At 40.6% G+C, this 24,162-nt stretch overlaps 1 protein-coding gene across 23 annotated transcripts in view; it reads left to right on the top strand.

Moving 5' to 3' along the window:
- LOC129814510 (discs large homolog 1-like protein) overlaps positions 1–24,162 on the top strand; it is a 254,606-nt gene that overhangs the window by 105,539 nt on the left and 124,905 nt on the right. For 10 of the 23 annotated variants that reach the window (XM_055867683.1, XM_055867679.1, XM_055867678.1 and 7 more), the window contains 3 exons: positions 14,009–14,110; positions 14,740–14,793; positions 23,673–23,723. In XM_055867683.1, coding sequence (XP_055723658.1) covers positions 14,009–14,110; positions 14,740–14,793; positions 23,673–23,723 — 207 coding nt within the window. Of the gene's footprint in view, positions 1–9,397; positions 10,241–14,008; positions 14,111–14,739; positions 14,794–23,672; positions 23,724–24,162 lie in introns of those variants that run through there. The other 13 variants (XM_055867692.1, XM_055867688.1, XM_055867687.1 and 10 more) reach the window with 4 other exon arrangements.

Genomic DNA, 24,162 nt, shown 5'->3' with positions numbered 1-24,162 from the left:
CGTTCTAGTCTCCTATCAGAGAGACTTGAAAAGCTGCAATATTATGTCTTACTAAGACGTGGCTGGAGGATGAAGTTATACATGTAGTACTCAGTGGATTCTCCATGCAGCGGCAGGATGGGACGGCGGCTTCGGGGAAGTCGAAAGGAGGAGTGTGTTTTTTATAAATAATAACTGGTGTGCTGCTTCCAGTGTGAAGGAAATCTCAAGCTTTTGCTCACTTGATATAGAATACCTCATGGTAAGCTTCTAGACTATTGTATCTACCAAGAGTTCTCATCCATAATTATGACGGCTCTCTGCATCCCACCACAAGCCAACACCTCTTTGGCACTCAAACTGTATGGTGCCATAAACAAACATTATTGAGTGCATCACTGGCACTTCCTAATTGAGCTTTTGTTATGTAGACAGGAAGCAGGAAAATGGAGTCATGGTCAGATATGCCGGATGAGGGAGTACAATAAAAGTGGTCTAGAGTTTTAGCGCTCCTAGTGGCTCAGGAGATGTGTTGGTAAAAGTGCGGTAGGATGGTTTTAAGCCTCCCTGCGTTAAAGTCTCCTCCCTCCAGAAACGCTGCCTCTGGGTGAGCGGTTTCTTGTTTGTTTATGGCACCATACAGTTTGAGTGCCAAAGAGGTGTGACATTAACATTTAAATGGGTTAACATTCACTGAATACCAGAGCGCGTTCTTGAAGTATGCACCCAACATGTTTGAAGCTGACCATCATTGTCCCTGTTGTCAAGAACTCCAAATTAACCCACCTAAATGACTCGCCCTGTAGCACTCACATCTGTAATTATGAACTGCTTCTAAAGGCCGGTCATGACACATCAACACCATCATCCCAAACACCGTAGACCCACTCCAATTCGCATACCTCCACAACTGATCCACAGATAACTCAATCTCAATTGCACTTCACACTGCCATCTCCCAACTGGGCAAGAGGGGAAATAACTAGGTGAGAATGCTGTTCATAGACTACAACTCAGCATTCAACACCATAGTCCCCTCAAAGCTCATCACCAAACTAGGGACCCTGTGACTGAACCCCTCCCTCTGCAACTGGATCCTGGACTGACAGGCTGGCCCCAGGTGGTGAGGGTAGGCAACAACACACCAACCCTCACTACGGGGGCCCCTCGGAGGTGTGCGCTTAGTCACATTCTGTACTCCCTGTTCACCCACAACTGCGTGGCCACGCACATCCAACACCATCATCAAGTTTGCTGATGACACAACGGTGGTAGGTCTGATCACCAGCAGTGGTGAGACAGCCTATGGAGAGAGGGCCAGAGACTTAGCAGTGTAGTGCCAGGACAACAACATCTCCATCAACGTCAGTAAGACCAAGTAGCTGATCGTGGACTATAGGAGAAAGAGACGGAGAGCACGCGTCCATTCACATCGGCAGGGTTGTTGTGGAGCGGGTCGAGAGCAACTTCTTTGGCGTTCTCATGAATAGGGCACGGCAGTGGGCCCTCGGATCCTCAAAAAGTTATAGAGCTGCACCATTGAGAGCATCTTGACTGGCTGCATCGCCACTTGATATGGCAAATGCACTGCCCTTGTCCGCAAAACACTACAGAAGGCGTCCCGAAAAATTGCCAAAGACAGGAGCAACAGGTTTCAAGATAGCTTCTACCCTAAATCCATAAGACTGCTAAATAGTTAATTAATGGTACCTAGCTATCACTGACTCTCCTGCTCACTCCGTAGACTATACACTGAGTGTACAAAACATTAAGGACTAATATTGAGTTGCACCCCCCCCACCCTCTGAATGGCACACATACAAAATCAATGTCTCTAGACTTAAAAATCCTTATTTAACCTGTCTCATCCTCTTCATAAACACCGATTTTAAATGGATTTAACAAGTGACATCAATAAAGGATCATAGCTTTCATCTGGTCAGTCTATGGAAAGAGCAGGTGTCCTTAATGTTTTGTACATTCCGTGTATATACACACTCACTCACACACACTACATTGACACTCCCACACAAAATAGCCACACACATTCACATACACTACATACGTATATGCACGCACATTTGCTTCTGCTACTGTTTATTTTACTCATATTATAATCTATCCTGATGCTTATTTACTTTACCCTGCCTTCATGTAAATCTCTACCTCAAATACCTCTTACCTCTGCGCATTGATCTGATACTGGTACAAGCATTTGTGACTGACCGGCTCGATTTGGTCAGTAGAGACTCAGAGCTAGAAAATGGCATATCATACACTACAGTTGAGGAACAAGGGGAAAGTCATTCTTTGAATGTTGATTAACAATGTACTCACTTTTGAGAAAATGGCCCTTGAATGGTTTTGTACATACTGGAGAGCTCTTTGTGTACACACATTCAGCATCGTTCACACTAGAGGTCGAACGATTATTCGGAATGGCCGATTAATTAGGGCCGATTTCAAGTTTTCATAACAATCGGTAATCGGTATTTTTGGACACCGATTTGGCCGATTTAAAAAATATATATTTTATTTATTTTTTTGTTACAACTTTATTTCATCTTTATTTAACTAGGCAAGTCAGTTAACACATTCTTATTTTCAATGACGGCCTAGGAACGGTGGGTAAACTGCCTTGTTCAGGGGCAGAACGACAGATTTTTACTTTGTCAGCTCGGGGGATTCAATCTTGCAGCCTTACTGTTAACTAGTCCAACGCTCTAACCACCTGATTGCATTGCACTCCACGAGGAGCCTGCCTGTTACGTGAATGCAGTAGAAGCCAAGGTCAGTTGCTAGCTAGCATTAAACTTATCTTATAAAAAACAATCAATCAATCATAATCACTAGTTAACTACACATGGTTGATGATATTACTAGTTTAGCTAGCGTGTCCTGCGTTGCATATAATCGATGCGGTGCGTATCGTTGCTCCAATGGGTACCTAACCATAAACATCAATGCCTTTCTTAAAATAAATACACAGAAGTATATATCTTTAAACCTGCATATTTAGCTAAATGAAATCCAGGTTAACAGGAAATATTAACCAGGTGAAATTGTGTTACTTCTCTTGCGTTCATTGCACGCAGAGTCAGTGTATATGCAACAGTTTGGGCCGCCTAATTTGCCAGAATTTTACGTAACTATGACAACATTGAAGGTTGTGCAATGTAAAAGGATTATTTAGACTTATGGATGCCACCCGTTAGATGAAATACGGAACGGTTCCGTATTTCACTGAAAGAATAAATGTCTTGTTTTCGAGATGATAGTTTCCGGATTCGACCATATTAATGACCTAAGGCTCGTTTTTCTGTGTGTTATTATGTTATAACTAAGTCTATGATTTGATCGAGCAGTCTGACTGAGCGGTGGTAGGCAGCAGCAGGCTCGTAAGCATTCATTCAAGCAGCACTTTCCTGCGTTTTGCCAAAAGCTCTTCGCTGTGCTTCAAGCCTATCAACTCCCGAGATTAGGCTGGTGTAACCGATGTGAAATGGCTAGCTAGTTAGCATTTCAAACGTCACTCGCTCTGAGACTTAGTTATTATGACAATATTGTTGTCATTATTACAAATACAAAAAAGAACTTGGCCGATTAATCGGTATCGGCCTTTTTTGATCCTCCAATTATCGGTATCGGCGTTGAAAAATCATAATCGGTCGACCTCTAGTTCACACCCTCTTATGCTTTAGCCCTACCCATCTTTTTAAGGATTCACGTGAGAATATTTACTAAACAACCAAAGATTTCAAGACTAAAGGCTAGTTTATACTACGGGTATGTTCCTAAATTTAATCTGGAGTGCCAGATTGTGCTCTGGACGTTCGTAAACTCAGAGCGTTGTCAGATTGTCCGTTCGTACATTGAGTGTTTTGATTTTGGACCGTTCAGAGCGCACACTGGACGCTCTGGCCGAGGAGTATGGTTGATCCGAGCGTTCTGACCTATTAGCAGTCAAGCACCCAAGCTAACTTGGGCTAGCTTGCTAGCTACTTCCAGACACAAATGAGAGAAGAGCTCACTGATCATTTTACTCGCACTAGCAGAGTTGGTTAGACTGTTTTTATGTTATCAAGAGCGTTGGTGACGCAACTGTGCTGCTGGCAACAGTTGAATTACTATTTTTTTGCCGATGTTTAGTGACACTGGCCATATTCAACAGGTGTTGAGCGTTCGTAAATTCGTCAGTTATTATGCGCTCTGGCACACTCAATGCTCTGAAATTGTAGTAGATAGCCAGAGTGAATTTACCAGCTACATCTATCGACAGTTGTTGCAGTGACATCATAAACATTATATTGAAATAGTTACCTGCCTATTGGAGTCTTTTGTTTAGACATGTAGCTAGTTAGCTAAACAATGAACCATAATACCAACTCATACTAGCAATGCAAATGGCTCTGAAATATGAATATTACATCACATATCATACATGTAACGTTAGCTAGCTAGCCAGCCAGCTAACTTTAGCTAGCTAACAGTACACTTTAACTTGAAATGAAAACAACTTTCTGACAATTAGAAATGTGTAATATCTGAAAATGTAGCTAGATAGACTCTCTTACCCATATACACGGATGGACGCTTCTCCCTCTCTGTTACGGATGCAATGGTTGCCCTTAGTTTTAAGATGTAATCAGAGGACGTGGTTTGTTCATTAGCTTTCTGTGAGTTCTCTTTTTTACTCAATCTGCAATCAATGGCTATCATACTCTAATTCCACCGGGCATGCCACTGATTTCAAAACTCGGCCCTCTAGAAAGTGGAGCGCAACACTCTACTGCGTGATATCTTTCAAAAAAGCTGCGTTAGAAAGGATTACATACACATACAGACCAGCTCATATTATAGACAGAAGCGCGCTCCTTGGGAGACCAATCTTAACTCATCTCTTGGCATGTCTAGCCCACTCATCTCAGCTAATCATGGCTAGCGGGAAGGTTGCTAACTTTTTCCGTGGCTAAACCAACTAGGCTCGTAATTTTTTTGTGAACAGGGTGGTGTACTAAATAAACTGGTGTATGTCATTGAGTCATTCTTCAACATCATTAAGTATATTTCACTAATGGAAATTGCTTCAAGTTTAAATCTTAGGCAGTGGCTTTAACAGCAATAGCTAAATAGTTTGGGAGAAGATGAGGTTTAAATCACCAAACGGCCTATCAGAATTGAATGTTGAGTATAATTCAGTACTTTTTTGGTGGTTTCTGGACAATGGTCAGCTATGGTCAACTAACAGTGTGCCGAAGGGTTTTGTCAGCAGTGTTGGGTTAGGTAGATGTCACGTTTTAATATAATTCATTATTCAAATGCTGCATAAATGTGTTCTAATGCGTTGCCTGTAGATGGTGCTGAAGATGCACTGCTTTGACATCAGAGTCGAAGGGGCACTAACCCTAATCCTCCCCAGCAGATCCCCAGCGTAATTTGGCATTATACTTTTCATTATATGAACCTTCATGTTTTAGATTAGACAACCCATGGCTGTCTTCATGTCACAGAAAGGCTAAAGTGTCTTTCTGTTGATTTGAGTTCTTCATAATGGATATCGAAGCACAGTAGGCTAATTGACACTGTCACACTGAGTCTTTTATTACAGTATGTGCGATTAACATACACTTGTCTTTCCAGCTACAGGCCTGTGTGTTCAGAATAACATAAGATGTGTCCCATTAATGTAGTCATGTATGTAGGATAATCACTTTAATCATGTATACAGTTAACAAAGCGTTACAAACCGCAGTGTATTGATACATGCATTCCTATCAATATATGATTAAAGCCTGTCTCTGCCATCAGAATGCGCATGAAGAGGTTGTTACACGTATAGGTTTATATTGGTTTGTGGATGGGGCACAGCAGTAGCTTCTATTTGGGCTGGGACAGTGCTGCTCATTACAAAGGCCCGCTATATTGGTATATATATATATATATATATATATATATATATATATATATATATATATATATATATATGTATATGTATATATATATATATATATATGTATGGACACATAGATGGTTTATAGACACGTATAGATACAATTTTAGAGGCAAAGGATATATTGGCGTTTGTGTGCAGCAAAGGAGAGCACCAGCTCTGAATGCTAAAGAGGGTGGGTCTGAAAGCTCTCTCCCCGACCAACCTCAGTCAGTCCTGCGGCTTGCTTGCTTGCTCCATGTAAATCCACTTATGAAATCAGGGCTCAGTCCAACGGCAGTAGTTGTCATGTCAACGCTATGTGAGTTTTTCTTAGCCCTTCCCTTTTTTCCGTGTAAACAATTACATCCATTCATAATTTACAGAATGTAAAGGCTGCATATGTCCGCATGCATACATATAGCGCCTTCAGAAAATATTCATACCCTTTGATTTACCCCACATTTTGTTGTTACAGCCTGATTTCAAAATGGACTAAAATTCACCCATCTACACACACCCATAATGACAAAGTGGAAAACATATTTTTTGAACGTTTTGCACGTTTATTGAAAATGGCATACAGAAATAACTCATTGACATAAGTATTCATACCCCTGAGTCAATACTTTGTAGAAGCACCTGTGGCAGCGTTTACAGCTGTGAGTCTTTCTGGGTAAGTCTCTAAGAGCTTTGCACACCTGGATTGTGCGACATTTGCCCATTTTATTATTTAAAAAATTCCTCAAGCTCTGTCAAATTGGTTGTTGATCAATGCTAAACAACCATTTTCAGCTCTTGCCATACATTTTCAAGCAGATGGAAGTCAAAACTGTAACTCAGGCACATTCACTCTCTTCTTGGTAAGCAACTCCAGTATAGATTTGACCTTGTGTTTTAGGTTATTGTCCTGCTGAAAGGTGAATTCACCTCCCAGTGTCTGGTGAAAAGCTGAACCAGGTTTTCTTCTAGGATTTTGCCTGTGTTTAGTTCCATACAGTAAAATAAAATGTATCCTGAAAAACTCCCCAGTCCTTAACGATTACAAGCATACATATACATTTATTTGTATGTACATATTGTTCATTCCTTTACACTTGTGTGTATAAGGTAGTTGTTGTGAAATTGTTAGGTTAGATTACTCGTTGGTTATTACTGCATTGTCGGAACTAGAAGCACACGCATTTCACCACTCGCATTAACATCTGCTAACCATGTGTATGTGACAAATAAAGTTTTCTCCTATCACAGCCAATAAACTCAAACTGGTTTAAAGTCACCATTGGCCTTATGGTGAAATCCTTGAGTTAGGAACGACGCCTGTATCTTTGTAGTGACTGGGTGTATTGATAAACCATCCATAATTGTATTTAATAACTTCACCATGCTCAAAGGGATATTTACAGGTTGACTGAGGGACCTTACAGATAATTGTATGTGTGTGGTACAGAGATTGAGATGGTCATTGAAAAATCATGTTCAACACTATTATCATTATTATGACTTGTTAGGCACATTTGTACTCCTGAACCTATTTAGTCTTGCCATAACAAAGTGGTTGAATACTTATTGACTCAAGACATTTCAGATTTTCATTTTTAATTAATTTGTAAACATTTTGAGAAACATATTTCCACTTTGACATGATGGGGTATTGTGTGTAGGCCAGTGACAAAACAATCGCAATTTAATCAATTTTAAATTCAGGCTTAAACGCAACTAAATTTGGAAAAAAATCAGGGGGTGTGAACTTTCTGAAGGCGCTGTATACCAGATACTTTGGGAAACATGGATTTAAAACAGTAGATTTTGAGAGTTGAGTTACACATGTAGTACTTACAGAAAGCTGAGACCGTCATCTCTCCAACAACCACAACAGTAGTTGCTTTCAAAACTTTTTTTTAAACATTGTACAATCAGAACAAATTAATCTCACTATTCTTCTCTCCCTTTACTCGGAGTGCAATGGAGCAGAGCAGACACTTTCAAGCAGGAATCAGTATATTAATGGGCTTTATGCTACTGTTTGACCAGCTCATGGTTTTAGCTGCCCCCAAAATAGAACGTTTTGAGTAAAGTGATCAGCTTGAGTTTTCAGCTCCCACCTATGCAACCAATACAAATGTAATTTGCCAAGTCAAAGGGTCACACTCAGGATCTCTGTACATGGTTTTTCAAACAATCCCTGCATTGTTAAAATCAAAGGGTATGTTTTGAGTCATCACTGGCAGAAATCCCATAAGCAGCGGATGCTTCTTCATTCAAAAACAGAAAGGATTAGCAACCTACACAAACATAACTTGGAGGAGGAATTACAAAAAATTTGAACACAAACTAAAAATATTGAAATTGAATTTGGCTTTAACCAATTGAGGATTACACTTATCAAAACAGCTGTGTTTTGAAATACAGAAGATGGATTATGTTGGTCTCAATGGATTGTGATCATGCTGAAATAGCTCTTCTCTACTTACCCAGCCAAACGATTACAACAAACACTTATCTATTTAATACAGTTTAAAAAAGGAGCCCTCCCTAAAAATTGGATGTTGTATTACAAGACCATAAGACTAGATCACAAAACCTGAGCTTGAGCAGTTTCAAGAACATCTTATTTATGTACACTACCGTTCAAAAGTTTGGGGTCACTTAGAAATATCCTTGTTTTTGAAAGAAATGCAAAGATGTTTGTCCATTAAAATAACATCAAATTGATCAGAAATACAGTGTAGACATTAATGTTGTAAATTACTATTGTAGCTGGAAACGGGGCTGATGAGGCTGACGAGTTTCAGAAGAAAGATATTTGTTTCTGGACATTTTGAGCCTGTTATCGAACCCACAAATGCTGAAGTTCCAGATACTCAACTAGTCTAAAGAAGGTCCGTTTTATTCCTTCTTTAATCACAACAGTTTTCAGCTGTGCTTACATAATTGCAAAATGGTTTTCTAATAATCAATTAACCTTTTAAAATGATAAACTTGGATGAGCTAACTCAATGTGCCATTGGAACACAGGAGTGATGGTTGCTGATAATGGGCCTCTGTACGCCTTTGTAGATATTCCATAAAAAAATCAGCCGTTTCCAGGTACAATAGTCATTTACAACATTGACAATGTCTACACTGTATTTCTGATCAATTTGATGTTATTTTGATGGACAAAAAATGTGCTTTCTTTCAAAAACAAGGACATTTCTAAGGGACCAAAAACTTTTGAACCCTAGTGTATGTCACATTTCACAAAAGTTACCAGCCACATCAGGTGCTTTTATGAAATGTAAATGAATGCTATGGATCCCTTCCCCCCCTGCTTGCAACAGGGACTCCTCGTCGCATTCCCGGGCTGCTGACGATGACATGTAGGGCTGTGTATCCGAATCCGGGGGCGACATTGATTATTCATGCCAGGAGAGGGCCCCCCCTGTGCTGACATGTGCCACGCTCACTGGAGCCTATTAATTGGCATGAGAATGCGAGGAGATGAGAGGGTGTGAGTAATAGGAAGAGAGAAAGATACTGTAGAGGGGTGAATGTGCAAGTTAAGAGAACTATTGAGAGAGAGAGGGAGTATTGAAACAAGGCAGTGATGGAGATGGTTGAGGGGGCTGAAACCCGAGAAATAGGATTGGGTTTTGTCTGTTGCCAGCACGAAGCTTAACAGGAACAATTTCACTCCTCCCGAGCAGTAACGAAAGATCCCTCATCCTCGAGACTCTTCATCTCATTCTCCAACCGGGAAACTTCAGTTCCACATCCTCTGCTCAGTTTCAGAAAATGACTACGTACTACCCGATGCACGAATACGGCTCCAAGACCCCAAATGGTAGTGGCGAGAGGGGCCCAGGCAAGATATCCTGTCAACCATGGGTCAACCTGAACCTACAGGAGTCCCTCGCTTACCTGCACCCCCTTCAAAGGCAGCACGCCATCGAGCTGCACCAGCAACAGCAGCAAATGCAGCAACAATTGCAGCACCAGCAAGTGCAGCAGCAACAATTGCAGCATCATCAAATGCAGCAACAACAAATACACCAGCAGAAACAACAAATGCAGCAACAACAACTACAGCAACAACAGCTACAGCATCAGCCTTACCGGCCACCTCAACATCCGCCAGCTCACTCGTCCCTGGCCACCTTTACCTCCTGCACGCTCCCGGCATCGTGCAAAGCCAGGAGCCGCTTCATCAACCTCCGAGACAGCGTCAAGAAGAGCCCCACCAAGAGCACGGCCAAAGTCATCGGAGGTATCGGTGGCACCCTCAGGCCCGACATGGGTCTCGGTTCCCATGGGTTCCGGGTCCCATGGGTTCCGTTCTCCTTTGAGAAGGTACGTATTACCTCCTTTCCCAGCAGTGGTTGCTTTCTCCATTTTTTTGGATAAATGTGTCAAGGATATCTTGCACGATATGGTGTACTTTGAGAAGGTATGTCTCCCTCAGCAGTGCTACTGTAAGTGTCCCCATTTGTACTTGACAAATGTTGTGTCAACGATATCTTGCAAGTTATTGAGTCAGGTGTTCCCAGCTTTGCTAAGCATTTTGTATTTTTTTGTAAGAGCTGCATATCCTAGGCAAATATTATTATTTGAGGCTGCAAAAGGGAGAATGACTTAATGTCTGCATGGGGAATCTATAAGCAGTATAGTTATCCAGTGCCCTAGGAATTGGGGATACTGTACAAAGACATTATGCTAGGATGTTGAATGTTACTTGAATGTTCTTCTCGTCTGAGGATTGTCTTCTACCATGGCAAGGTCCAAACAGTGTTTTTGGCTCAATGATTCAGAATAATCAAGTCAATAAAGATAGATAGTCAACAGAAGATACTGTTTCATAACACTCCTATAGTTGTTATTTCACAGCTTGTCAGTCTTATTCCATTGAAATCTAATCTCTGCTCTTTTGTACGTCGTATTATGGAGATACTTTTTTATTCATTTTGAGCAATTAAGCCCTATTGTTAAAGGATTTTGAAGCAGGAGTTCTGAAACTAGGGCTTGCGGATCAATGTTGTCAATGTGGGCTAATTTTAGCACTTTCGCTCCAGCGCTGTTTTCCAATAGGGTTATGCGACAACGGCAGCAGCACAACAGCAATTAAGCCTCTATATCCAATCCAAATACTGCTGCACTTACCTCATACAGCCAACAGCAGGCTTCATGAGATGGATCTCTTACATAATTAAGGTGACAGGACTGAGTACTTACTACTTCAGTTGCTGGCTCGCAATTTGAACTTTCACATGTATCGATGTCAATGGAAGATTAGTGGGAACGTTTGAGTTGTCTCAAGTTAGTATAGCACCATATGTGAATGGCTTGCAACTGATTGTGTGTGAATGAATCCTGCTTGTAATAAGGTTTGATAAGGTCACCAGGCAGACCAAAACTCCATCCCACCATAATGGGCTGAAATTATTTTTTTATTTAAAAAAAATGTTGCTAAAAGGGCATTATCATAATTTAAAACATTTCAAAGAATTATTCCAACTTCATATTATGGAAATGTATTTTAAACACATGAAAAGCACCTTTTTGACTGCACTCGGTCTTTAACTTCTTATGGATCCCTTCGCGCGCCAATCCCTTTAGCGGGATCGATTTGACAACACCCAGTGAAATTGCAGCGCGCCAAATTCAAAAACAGAAATACTCATAATAAGAATTCATAAAGCATACAAGTGTTATACATCGGTTTAAAGATTCACTTCTTGTTAATCCAGCCGCAGTGTCAGATTTCAAAAAGGCTTTACGGCAAAAGCAGACCATGCGATTATCTGAGGAAAGCTCCCAGCATACCAACACATGAAAATCAGATTTCAACCAGGCAGGTGCTACATAAAAGTCAGAAATAACAATATAATTCATGCCATACCTTTGAAGATTTTCTTCTGTTGGCACTCAAATGTTCCATAAACATCACAAATTGTCTTTTTCTTCGATAAATTGCCTCTTTAGATCCCCAAAATGGCCATTTATTTGGCGCGTTTGATTCAGAAAAACACCGGTTTCCAACTCGCCCAACATGCCTGCAAAGTATCTAATAAGTTACCTGAAAACTTTGGTCCAAACATTTCAAACAACGTTCCTAATCCAAATTTATGTATCCTAAAACGTAAATAATCGATAAAATTTAAGACGGGAAATACTGTGCTCAATACCTGACGAAAACAAAGTGAAGCACGTTCCAGGTCGCGCACACCAAAACATTAGTGTGCACCTGGAGTGACACATGGAAATTACAGGGCTACTTCTTCATTTCTCAAAGGGAAAACATCAACCAATTTCTAAAGACTGTTGACATCTAGTTGAAGCCATAGGAACTGCAAGCCTATTTCTATTAAAAAGGGATTGCCATATAAAACCAATGGAAAACAGATTGAGCTCAACATTTTTTCCCCCGGGATGGATTGTGCTCGGGGTTTTGCCTGCCAAATCAGTTTTGTTATACTCACAGACATTCAAACAGTTTTAGAAACTTCAGAGTGTTTTCTATCCAAATCTACTAATAATATGCATATCCTAGCTTCTGGGCCATGAGTAGTAGGACGTTTACTTTGGGCACGCTTTTCATCCGGACGTGAAAATACTGTCCCCTAGCCCAAAGAGGTTCCTTTTGAATGAAATCCATGAATCATCATTGAATAATTTCAGTCTGGTTTGTGGTGAGTCACAAGGTATTGAGTGAATCGGGTCACAAGGGTGTTAATTGTTTCACATTGGGAAAGCCTCCTGATGTCTTCGCTGACAGAAATGTAACAGAAGGCTACCATGCCATAATACAAGAAAAAGACTGCCAACTTCCCTCAGAGCAATAGATGTACGCACTGTTATACAAACTCCATAATGGTATATGGGACAGGTATCACTTGCTGCTACAGTTGAATCATGTATGGAAATGTATTCTTTTGCTGTCAATCAATCAATCAATCAATTTTATTTTATATAGCCCTTCGTACATCAGATAATATCTCGAAGTGCTGTACAGAAACCCAGCCTAAAACCCCAAACAGCTAGAATGCAGGTGTAGAAGCACGGTGGCTAGGAAAAACTCCCTAGAAAGGCCAAAACCTAGGAAGAAACCTAGAGAGGAACCAGGCTATGAGGGGTGGCCAGTCCTCTTCTGGCTGTGCCGGGTGGAGATTATAACAGAACTATGCCAAGATGTTCAAAAATGTTCATAAGTGACAAGCATGGTCAAATAATAATCATGAATAATTTTCAGTTGGCTTTTCATAGCTGATCATTAAGAGTTGAAAAACAACAGATCTGGGACAGTACAATTCCTGCGACAGAATGAGACACACTCTTAGAGGACACTGTTCGGTCTTTCGACATGGATAACGGGGCTTCTGTGTGTATTGATTACTGCATTGTCTTTGGAGCTCGTACGAAAGACATTTCACTGTACTTGTGCATGTGACATTAAAACTTGAAACTGAAACTTGGATGCGTTCACTGCAGGGGAACTACTACATAACGTGATAGGGTTTCTCTTCTGAGAACGATGCATTGAGACACACAATGTGTATGCTAGTCAACTCCACAATACTTTTAATCATATGCTCTGTGCCCCGCTTTCGATGAATGCTACAGCTTCTGTAAGAATCACAATCAAATCAGGCAACATCACAATCAAATTTGGCAACATTTATATTTCAGCAGGCACTGTACTATGCCTGTGGAGTTCTTTAACCCCTAAAATCACCCCTCACAAAGTGAGATAGGTTTTTAGGGGTTAATATTGCATCTAGCTACATTTGGAGATTGACATTTCTATATTTTTCAATAAGCACGAAACGGGCGCATATGTTGAGGCCAACCCCCCACTGTGCCTCATTGTCCCATTGGGATTTGGAGATTGTGTACATACACACACACCTCCATCCTTTCATCCTCCCTCCCACATCCACATTCCATTGGGCTGCATCCCAAATGGCACCCTATTTCCTTTTTAGTTCACTTCTTTTAAACAGAGCCCTGATTAAAAGTATTGCACTATGTAGGGAATATGGTGCCATTAGGGAAGCAGCCTATGCTGTTCATCTGTGTTGCACTGTTTTTCTGACCTCTGACCCATCCCCTGCTATTGTTTAGCAGACAGATGCCGCCCCGCCTTCCTCTCCCATAATCCCCGTGATCCCAATCTCGTCCATCCCAGCTGAGACCGCTCCTGTCATCCTTCCTCCGACGTCACAGGTTTTTTTCTCACTTTTTTTTTCTTCCACAAGCACCCGTCAATTATTTTTCTGTAGTTGGTCATTTTGTGTTGTATATATTTTTTTTCATCCCTGCCATTCCACTGTTTGCTTTGATGGAGTTAGGAGATTACAGTGAGGACAAGTGAGTGAGGGAGAACTACGCATACAGAGCGAGCGAGTGATGGATTGTTCCACACTTTCCCCTTTTGACTCTAAACAACCCATTTGCGTGCCAGCCAGCCAGGCCGGGGGGGGTGAGCACCACCGACACAAGCCTGGGGGACTTAATTTGATTTATTTAGCCTTTATGCTTCAGCATTGCATATTCCGCAGTGTAAAATGCAATGTACGTATGCTCCTCTGCCCTAGTAATCTCTGATGAAAGCCAGTCGCTATCCTTTTTTACTCATTTGTTTCTGTAGCAACATGAGGAGAGTAAGTGACTGATGCCTTCTCTTTCTGTATGGTGGATATGGGACGTTACATTTTATTTTATTGTACATTTCTATGTGAATTTACATTGTATCCCCAAGTGTAATGGAAATGGCAGATTTTTGTGAATTCTTTGGGAAATGTCTCGGGACATGCAATCCTGAGGTCCTAAGGTCTTTTTCCCCCTCTTTTTAGGCGAACCCTCCCCCTGTCGTGGTTAATACAGACAGTTTGGACACGCCTCCATATGTAAGTTCAAACCTTTTTAATGAAATACACAATTATATTATTTTGTGATGTAAATCTTCACCACCATGTCTGGGTTGTCTGTTTGATACTTCTAATAATGGTGGATGATGTAGTTAGCTATCATTCAAAATCCCCAAAAAGGTCTGTTTTGTTACTCTTCCCTGAGGTTACAGTGAGCAAAACCGTAAGGATTTTGATTAAATAAGGTGTTGAAATTTGACATGAAGCGTGATCGCATGCTTTTAAGAGGTAAATAATTAGGTTTTTGTGTAACTATCATTCAAAAATGCTAATATAATTTTGTTGTAATCTAAAATTGAATGCTGTTTGAAACTATGCTTTGTGTGTGTGTCAATGTGTATACACACATACAACAAGTATATACACTGAGTATACCAAACATTAGGAACACCTTCCTAATATTGAGTTGCACATATACATAATCCATGTCTCAGTTGTCTCAAGGCTTAAAAATCCTTCTTTAACTTGTCTCCTCCCCTTAATATCTACTGATTGAAGTGGATTTAACAAGTGACATCAATAAGGGATCATAGCTTTTACCTGGATTCACCTGGTCAGTCAATGTCATGGAAATAGCCCACACACACATACTCCTGTGTGTTTGTAAGTACTGTATGTGTGTGTGGACGGCAATCAAATCTGCTTCTAACACAATTGCAGTATGACAGCATCGGGGCACACATCCCCCCCTGAACGCAACTCACAAGTCAAAGGTTAAGACTCCATTAATCGGGCCACTCAAGATGGTGGTGATTTCGTCACTTTCCAAACATGCAGAGTTTTCATTTCGGGGGGGGAAACAAAAGCATCACACTATGAAAGTAGAAAAAAAAAAAAACGTACAGTAGCCACCTGGCTTACTTAATCCCAACTAGCCTAGCCCTTTTCTTGTTGCCCTTCTAACTGGGTTGTGATTAGTAGGGCACACCATAGAAAAAAGTTTTGAAATGGAAAATAAAAAATCTGTGTTTTTTATTGGATAGGTCCAGATAGTCCTTCCCTGTTTGTCCCTTATCTTACCTTTGGTGCCTAATGAACACGACCCAGGTCATGCTGGCCTCCATCAGTTATGGAATGGAGCTACCTACTGTATGTAGGTCTTTAATAACACGTTTAGCTCAAACTTAGATATTTCACACAAAACTTATCTTTTTTGATTATCTTTTTTTACAATGAAGCCAATTTTGGCCTGTAATTTCCTGCACCACAATTGAAAGAAGCATGGTGATCTGCGTGTTGATATTTCATCTCATTCATATCAGCTAATAGTACAGTATATTCACAAAAATATCCCAATTTTTCCGTAGAAATGTTGAGAAAGAGAACCATGAGCCTAGACTACAGCAGCTCTTGTGTGCCATTGTTCCTCAGTACTGCTGGGAAGAAAGCTGGTTGCGGTCCATTGTGTTAGCATCTCAGGCCCTATTCAATCGAATCAAGTCAAAGCAACATTCTTCTTGAACTGCGGCAATGCACATTTGGATTCAAATGCTCCACAAAAACAATGCTTACACTGTAAAGCAAAAACAAATTCAACTGAATAATAATTAAATCTCATAGGGCTCTGCTCAAAACTAGTGCACTAAATAGGGAATAATACAAGGTGCCTTGACTTGTTTAGAGCTATAGCTCTGCTCCTGTAGGGTACATAACACATGGAGTCTAATGATGGTTGGTGAAAGTGCTTGGTCTGTAAAGGACTTGCTAACAGGAAATATGTTTATTGCCATGACATAATTAAAAAGTCATTTTGGATTGACCAATGTAGATGGTTTCAAATACATGCAATTTAAAAGTTACATATCACGAAATGTTGATTATAATTGTTTTTTAAAACAGAGCAACCTTCATGGAATCTTATTTGAGTCTGAAAAGGATGTTCATATGATAGGGAAGATATACAAAACCTTGCAGAGTATATCCAACTGACCAAAAATATAAACTATTGGAACCAAAACTTAAAAGGAACTGATGTTGCCATAAAATCGAGGGGAAGTTGGAGCATAACAAACAAAATTAGTTTATGAAAATGGACGCTTAAATCCAGTATAAACTAATGTATAGAATTTATTACACGAGACATAATTCACAAATTCTACAGCACAATGGCAGAATCATGTCAAGTGTAGAATGACTCAATAATCCATGCTTTCTGGGAATGCTATGAAGTCCGGTAGTTGTGGGTCGAAGTTAGAAAGTTGGCTGTCAAAAGTATTACAATGTTAACTTTTAATCCGTCTGTCTGCATATTTCAAGACATGGTATATGGCAGTGTAGTGAGATACCCAATGGGCTTGACGATTCTCTTCTCATCACTCATCTTGACAAAAAATGTAATAAAAACTTGGAAATCATGAACACAATCGAAAAATCTAATTTATTATTGAAATATTGAAATAGCATGGGCGACCATGGAAAGACAAATTGATGCAAATGGCAAACTAATGCAGACACTAGGGATGGGGGTGTGAGCATGCAGGTCTGGGCAGATGAGATGTTTGAGTCTAAGTGGTTGTTCCTATGTATAAGTTTGTATATATCTAAAAATACAAATAAAATAAACAAATATACTGAACAAAAATATAAAAACAACATACAACAATTTCAAAGATTTTACTGAGTTACAGTTCATATAAGAAAATCTGTCAATTGAAATACATTCATTAGGCCCTAATCTATGGATTTCATAACTGGGAATACAGATATGCAAATGTATCAGAAAACCAGTCAGTATCTGGTGTGACCACCATTTGCCTCTATTGGCAGGAACTGGAACACGCTGTTATACACGTTGATCCAAGGCATCCCAAACATGCTCAATGGGTGACATGTCTGGTGAGTATGCAGGCCATGGAAGAAGTTGGACATTTAAAGATTCCAGGAACTGTGTACAGATCCTTGCAACGTGGGGCTGTGCATTATCATGCTGAAACATGAGTTGATGGCAGCGGATGAATGGCAGAATAATGGGCCTCAGGATCTCGTCACGGTATATCTGTGCATTCAAATTGCCTTCAATAAAATGCTATTTTGTTAGTTGTCCATAGCTTGTGCCTGCCCATACCATAATTCCACCACCACCATCGGGCAATCTGTTCACAACGTTGACATCAGCAAACTACTCATCCACACAACGCCATACACGTGGTCGGCGGTTGTGAGGCCAGTTGGACATGCTGTCAAATTCTCTAAAACGACATTGGAGGCAGCTTATGTTAGAGAAATGAACATTCAATTGTCTGGCAACAGCTCTGGTGGGCATTCCTGCAGTCAGCATGCCAATTGCATGCTCCCTCAACTTGATGTCTGTGTTATTTGACAAAACTGCACATTTTTGTGGCCTTTTATTGTCCCCAGCAAAAGGTGCACCTGTGTAATGATCATGCCGTTTAATCAGCTTCTTGATATGCCACACCTGTCAGGTGGATGGATTATTTCTTGGCAAAGGAGAAATGTTCACTAAAAGGGATGTAAATAAATTGTGCACAAAATTGGAGAGAAATAAGCTTTTTGTGCTTATGGAACATTTCTGGGATCTTTTATTTAAGCTCATAAAACGTGTTGCGTTTATTTTTGTGTAGTTTTATATAAAAAAAAAGTGCATCGTCGACTCACCGAACTCTCACTCAGGCAGGTCTCTATGCACAGGAACATTAGAGTGCGAAGTGGCAGCGTTCAAAGTCTTTGGCACCCTATTTAGTGCAGTACTTTTGGTCAAAGGTAGTGCACTATACAGGGAATAGGGTGCCATTTTTATTTATTTTATTTTATTTTACCGTTATTTTACCAGGTAAGTTGACTGAGAACACGTTCTCATTTGCAGCAACGACCTGGGGAATAGTTACAGGGGAGAGGAGGGGGATGAATGAGCCAATTGTAAACTGGAGATTATTAGGTGACCATGATGGTTTGAGGGCCAGATTGGGAATTTAGCCAGGACACCGGGGTTAACACCCCTACTCTTACGATAAGTGCCATGGGATCTTTAATGACCTCAGAGAGTCAGGACACCCGTTTAACGTCCCATCCGAAAGACGGCACCCTACACAGGGACGCAGACGTTGACAATTCCAGTACTAACGCCGTGACGTCAATTATTTATATATACACACACATATATATATATATATATAGCTCAGACGTGCAGTTTTTCCCCTTATGTTCAGTATTTAGCACATTCCACATGAATGTTTCAGTAGTTTGATACAAGCAACTAGACCGTCCTGCCAACCTGTTATGTCACCTCATGAATTAAAATGTGTGATTGTGTTCAGATTTTAAACACACAGACTAAAAAGCTTCAGATGGCTTCAGAGCGCAAATTGACTGCAGAATGCGGCCTTCTATCTTATACTCTTCCGCCCCTAAAACCTCTTACTAGACTTTCTATTATGATATTGAACTCGAACTCTAGAGTCTAGACCAGTGGTTCCCAAACTTTTTATAGTCCCGTACCCCTTCAAACATTCAATCTCCAGCTGCGTAACCCCTCTAGCACCAGGGTCAGCGCACTCTCAAATATTGTTTTTTGCCATCATTGTAAGCCTGCCACACACACACACTGTACGATACATTTATTAAACAAATAATGGGTTATGAGTTTTTGTCACAACCCGGCTCGTTGGAAGTGACAAGTAATAATAATCAATAATTTTGTTATTTTTTTAGCCGTCTTACATATAAAACCGTATTTGTTCATTGAAAATGGTGAATAACTCAACACAGGTTAATGAGAAGGGTGTGCTTGAAAGGATAACTCTGCAATGTTGGGTTGTATTGGAGAGAGTCTGTCTTAAATCAATTTCCACACACAGTCTGTGCCTGTATTTAGTTTTCTTGCTAGTGAGGGCCGAAAATCCACTCTCAGATAGGTACGTGGTTGCAAAGGGCATCAGTCTCTTAACAGCTCAATTTGCCAAGGCAGGATACTCTGAGCGTAGCCCAATTCAGACATCTGGCAGTAGCTTCTGATTAAATTCAATTTTCACAGAACTGCTTGTTGCAATTTTGATGAGGCTCTCTTGTTCAGATATCGGTAAGTGTACTGGAGGCAGGGCATGAAAGGGATAACGAATCCAGTTGTTTGTGTCATCCGTTTCAGGAAAGTACCTGCATAATTGCAAACCCAACTCACTCGGGTGCTTCACTATATCACATTTGACATTGTCCGTAAGCTTGAGTTCATTTTCACACAAAAAAATCATACAATGATGGAAAGACTTGTGTGTTGTCCTTGTTAATGCAGACAGAGAAGAGCTCCATCAATAGCCTCAATTTTGTCCCGCACATTAAATATAGTTCGGAGAGTCCCTATAATCCTAGTTTCAGATAATTCCGGCAAGAAAGAACATCACCAAGATAGGCCAGTCTTGTGAGAAACTCGTCATCATGCAAGCAGTCAGACAAGTGAAAATTATGGTCAGTGAAGAAAACTTTAAGCTTGTCTCAACTAAAAAAAAATGTGTAAATGCTTTCCCCCTTGATAACCTGCACACTTGTGTATGTTGTAAAATCGTTACATAGTTGCTGCCCATATCATTTCATAATGCAGAAAATACACAAGAGTTCAGGGGCCTTGCTTTAACAAAGTTAACCATTTTCACTGTAGTGTCCAAAACATCTTTCAAGCTGGCAGGCATTCCCTTGGAAGCAAGAGCCTCTCGATTGGTGCTGTAGCGTCGGGAGCACCACTCCACTATATCTCCCTGTCATGGGATACCAACACATCTTGACCACCAATGTCCATTTGATGTCACAAGGCTGTCCAGTACTTAAAACATTGTCTCCTGTCCTGGTTTCCAGTGGTTTGCAGAAGAGGATGTCTTCCTTAATTGACCCCCCCATCAACGTAACTGACATATACTGTGCTGCGCCACGTCTGACTTATCCAGCTGTAACGCATATAATTCACTGGCTTGTATGTGAAGCAGTAATTGTTTCAAAACATCTCCTGCCATGTCACTGATGTGTTGTGAAACGGTGTTGTTTGATGAAGGCAATGTCTGTATATATTTTTTGTCCTATTCCCCCAGCATTGTCCCAGCCATTTCTGCGGCAGCAAGAAGAATTAAGTCCTCCACAATAGTATGGGGCTTGCCTGCCCTAGCAACTCGGTAGCTCACCATATAAGACGCTTCTAGCCCCTTCTTATTAATGGTATCTGTTGCTTTTATACATGTCTTACTACTCGAACGTCGTCTTAATTCTTGCTCAAAAAAACTCCTGTGGCTTATTTTTCAAATTGGCATGTAATGTTTCTAAATGTCTGCACAAGAGTGAAGGTTTCATCGAGTTGTGAGATAGTACTTTTGCACATATAACACACTGTGGCTGAGGAAAGGCACTACTCCCAATATAAGTGAACCTCAAATCAATGTAGTTCTCATCATATTTGAGCCTCTTCGATGGTCCAACGTCCCTGTCTGTTGTTCGGTGCTTTCCCGGGTAAGGGGGCAGTAGCTCTTCGGCTACATCAGATTCACAACTGTCAGTGTCCATGCTAGCTGGGATAACAACAAATGTAGAATTACTGATGCTAGCATTGGATGTGCTCGTGGAAGCAGAACAACTTGTGTCGTCGACAGGTGCAGGTGTAGTACTGCTGATAGTAGCAGTACTACCAGTAGAGCTGGTATGTGTCTCTATGGATGCGGGCCTTACTTTTTTTAACCATTAATTCATTTTCGAGCAAATGGAATGAGCAGAAGCTACATACGGACCGTTAGTGGAATTCCCGCGAGAGAGTAACTGTTAATGTAAAGATTCTTAGGTCTTCCAGAAGTCTGTGTTGGAATATTCCTGATTTTCTACTTATTCACTTCTGATTCTGGGGAAAGTTACTGGAATATTGCCACTCTAATAAATCACTTTTTGGGCTGTCTTCTTGATTTCGTAAATCTTATTTATAGGGTCTCTATGGGTCATACTAGCAAGTCTAACGAAAGCTTTACCCTTTGACGAACCCAAAGTCAGTTAAGGAAATGCTGTTGCTCGAGGTACTTTGCTGGATGGAGTCCTCCTATTTTTCCGCAATAACAGTGGGCAACCGTCTATGTGGCTCTTCATGTGAATAAAGTACTTCACATAGGTCATATATATGTGTAAGAGGGCTGTCACGATCGTCTTGCGAAGAGAGTGAGGACCAAAATGCAGCGTGTGGAAAGTACATCTTCTTTATTAAAGAAAGAAGACGAAAACGACACGAACACTATACAACTAAACAAAACAACAAAACAGACGACCGTGAAGCTAATCAAACATAAGTGCTGACACTAAACACTTAGACATAGACATATACCCACAAATGCATGATGCCCATGGCTGCCTTAAATATGGCTCCCAATCAGAGACAAATGAAAGACATCTGTCTCTGATTGAGAACCACTCAGGCAACCATAGACATACCTAGAAACATTCACTCAACACAAACTCATACACTACACCCAACACCCCCTTTACCATATAACCACCCAAAATGACAAAACACAAACATTCCCCATGTCACACCCTGACCTAACTAAAATAATAAAGAAAACAAAGAATACTAAGGACAGGGCGTGACAAGGGCATAAATAGCTACTAATATGCACACTAATTATACATGGATGAACACTGTATCTGTAATATTATCTAAGTATGTATTTTACTGGATGCACAGCATGAATGAATGTGTGTGTGTGTGAGAGAAGCTCAGGGGGGATAGCTGAACAGTGGGAGTGGACCAGACATGGCTTTGGAAATACTATTGACACTGTATTGTCCATTTGGTTGAATGGAAATTATTCTGCCTACACATGATAGTTAGCTACATAGTTCCACAGACTCCAGAAGCTATTCTTTATCAGTTCCAAAGACTGTACTAGGGACTAATTTCAATTTCAGATGCATTTTTTACACGTATTTTCCCCTTCAGCATATCAGTTACGTCAATTTAAACTTAACCACATTCGTTCTAGCCATTTTTGACTTAGGGGACACTTACAGAGTAAAGGTTGGTGACTTACTAGCTTAGTCTTAACCTTACCGATACATTTAAGTGCCTCGCCAAGGGCACAACACACAGTATTCCCCACACGTTTACCACTATCAATGTATCCTACCTGTTTACCAGTCCACTCATCTGACTGGGTAGCAGGAGTCAATACAGACAGTTGTGGTCTTGGTGTTTTGAGATGGTGTAGGGTGAAATTGTACCCTAGATGCTGGTCTTGGGTCAGTTTAGCATATTCTCCCAAAATATGGTCAGGATTGGGGGTGAGGAAGCTGATCCTAGATCTGTACCTAGCGGAAACTTCACCCTGGAGCGTTTGAGATGGACTATTGTACATGGCGGCCGGGCTGTGCAGGGAACAGCTGTGCTGCTGTGCAGCAGACTACTATAGCATTCTGAAATACATAAACACCATTCAGCCTGACTGGAATATAGTCAATCTCAAACACAACCTGGCTTTCTCACTGACTAAAGCACAGGATAAGTAACATCAAATGTTGCAGATTTTTTGGTGGTCTGCCTTTTGAACATTCTGTATTTCCAGAGCTCGAGTGCATCTCACTTCAATTGTGGTACAGAAGAGGAAAGGCCTTTGTCTCATCTTTTTTAAAATTTTTATTCCACTTCAACATACAGTACCTTTTATGAGGACATAAAGGTTTTGAACTTGAAAACACAAACAGGTTCCAAAAGTGCTCAGTTTGGGAGAGGAAATGTCTTGTTCTGAAAGATGTGAAACCTTCATTGCTCTGCATTGACTCACTAGGAGTCACTGTTAGTTACTAGTAGTAGTCACTTGTTAAAAGTAGTCACTAGTAGCTAACAAACTTCAGCAGCTAAAATGTGTCATTCCCTTTCCCCCTTCCAGGTAAACGGAACAGAAGCAGATTATGAATATGAGGAGATCACGCTCGAACGGGTAAGGGGACTGTCTCTTTCTTTAAAACATTTTTTTAAATTCACAACTGTTGCTTCCTAAATGGCCCTATGGGCCCTGGTCAAAAGTAATGCACTATATAGGGAATAGGGTGCCATTTGGGAATCACCCACATTCTTTGCACAGCAGCAACACAGGTCCTCTTCTGTCACTATATTGAAGTGGTTCAGTACAAGATACATACAGTAAAGTACTTTTATGTACTCACAATGGAATTACTACAGTCCTTTCGATTGTATTAGAAAGTATCGTGTGTGTAATGTTCATGTCTGACATGGTATACCCTCTAAATTGGTGGTGGGGGGGTGGTATCTTACACTTTGAGGGCCGTTGTGGGTGCAGGCTTTTGCTTCGGCCAAGCAATAACAGACTAAGTTTTACAAATCAGTCTTTATTGTAGACTATGATTGAGGATATGGTC

The sequence above is a fragment of the Salvelinus fontinalis genome, chromosome 17 (genome assembly GCF_029448725.1).
Source record: "Salvelinus fontinalis isolate EN_2023a chromosome 17, ASM2944872v1, whole genome shotgun sequence".
NCBI lineage: Eukaryota > Metazoa > Chordata > Actinopteri > Salmoniformes > Salmonidae > Salvelinus > Salvelinus fontinalis.
Note: the sequence above shows the minus strand (reverse complement) of the source record. Positions and strands in the feature narration are given on the sequence as shown.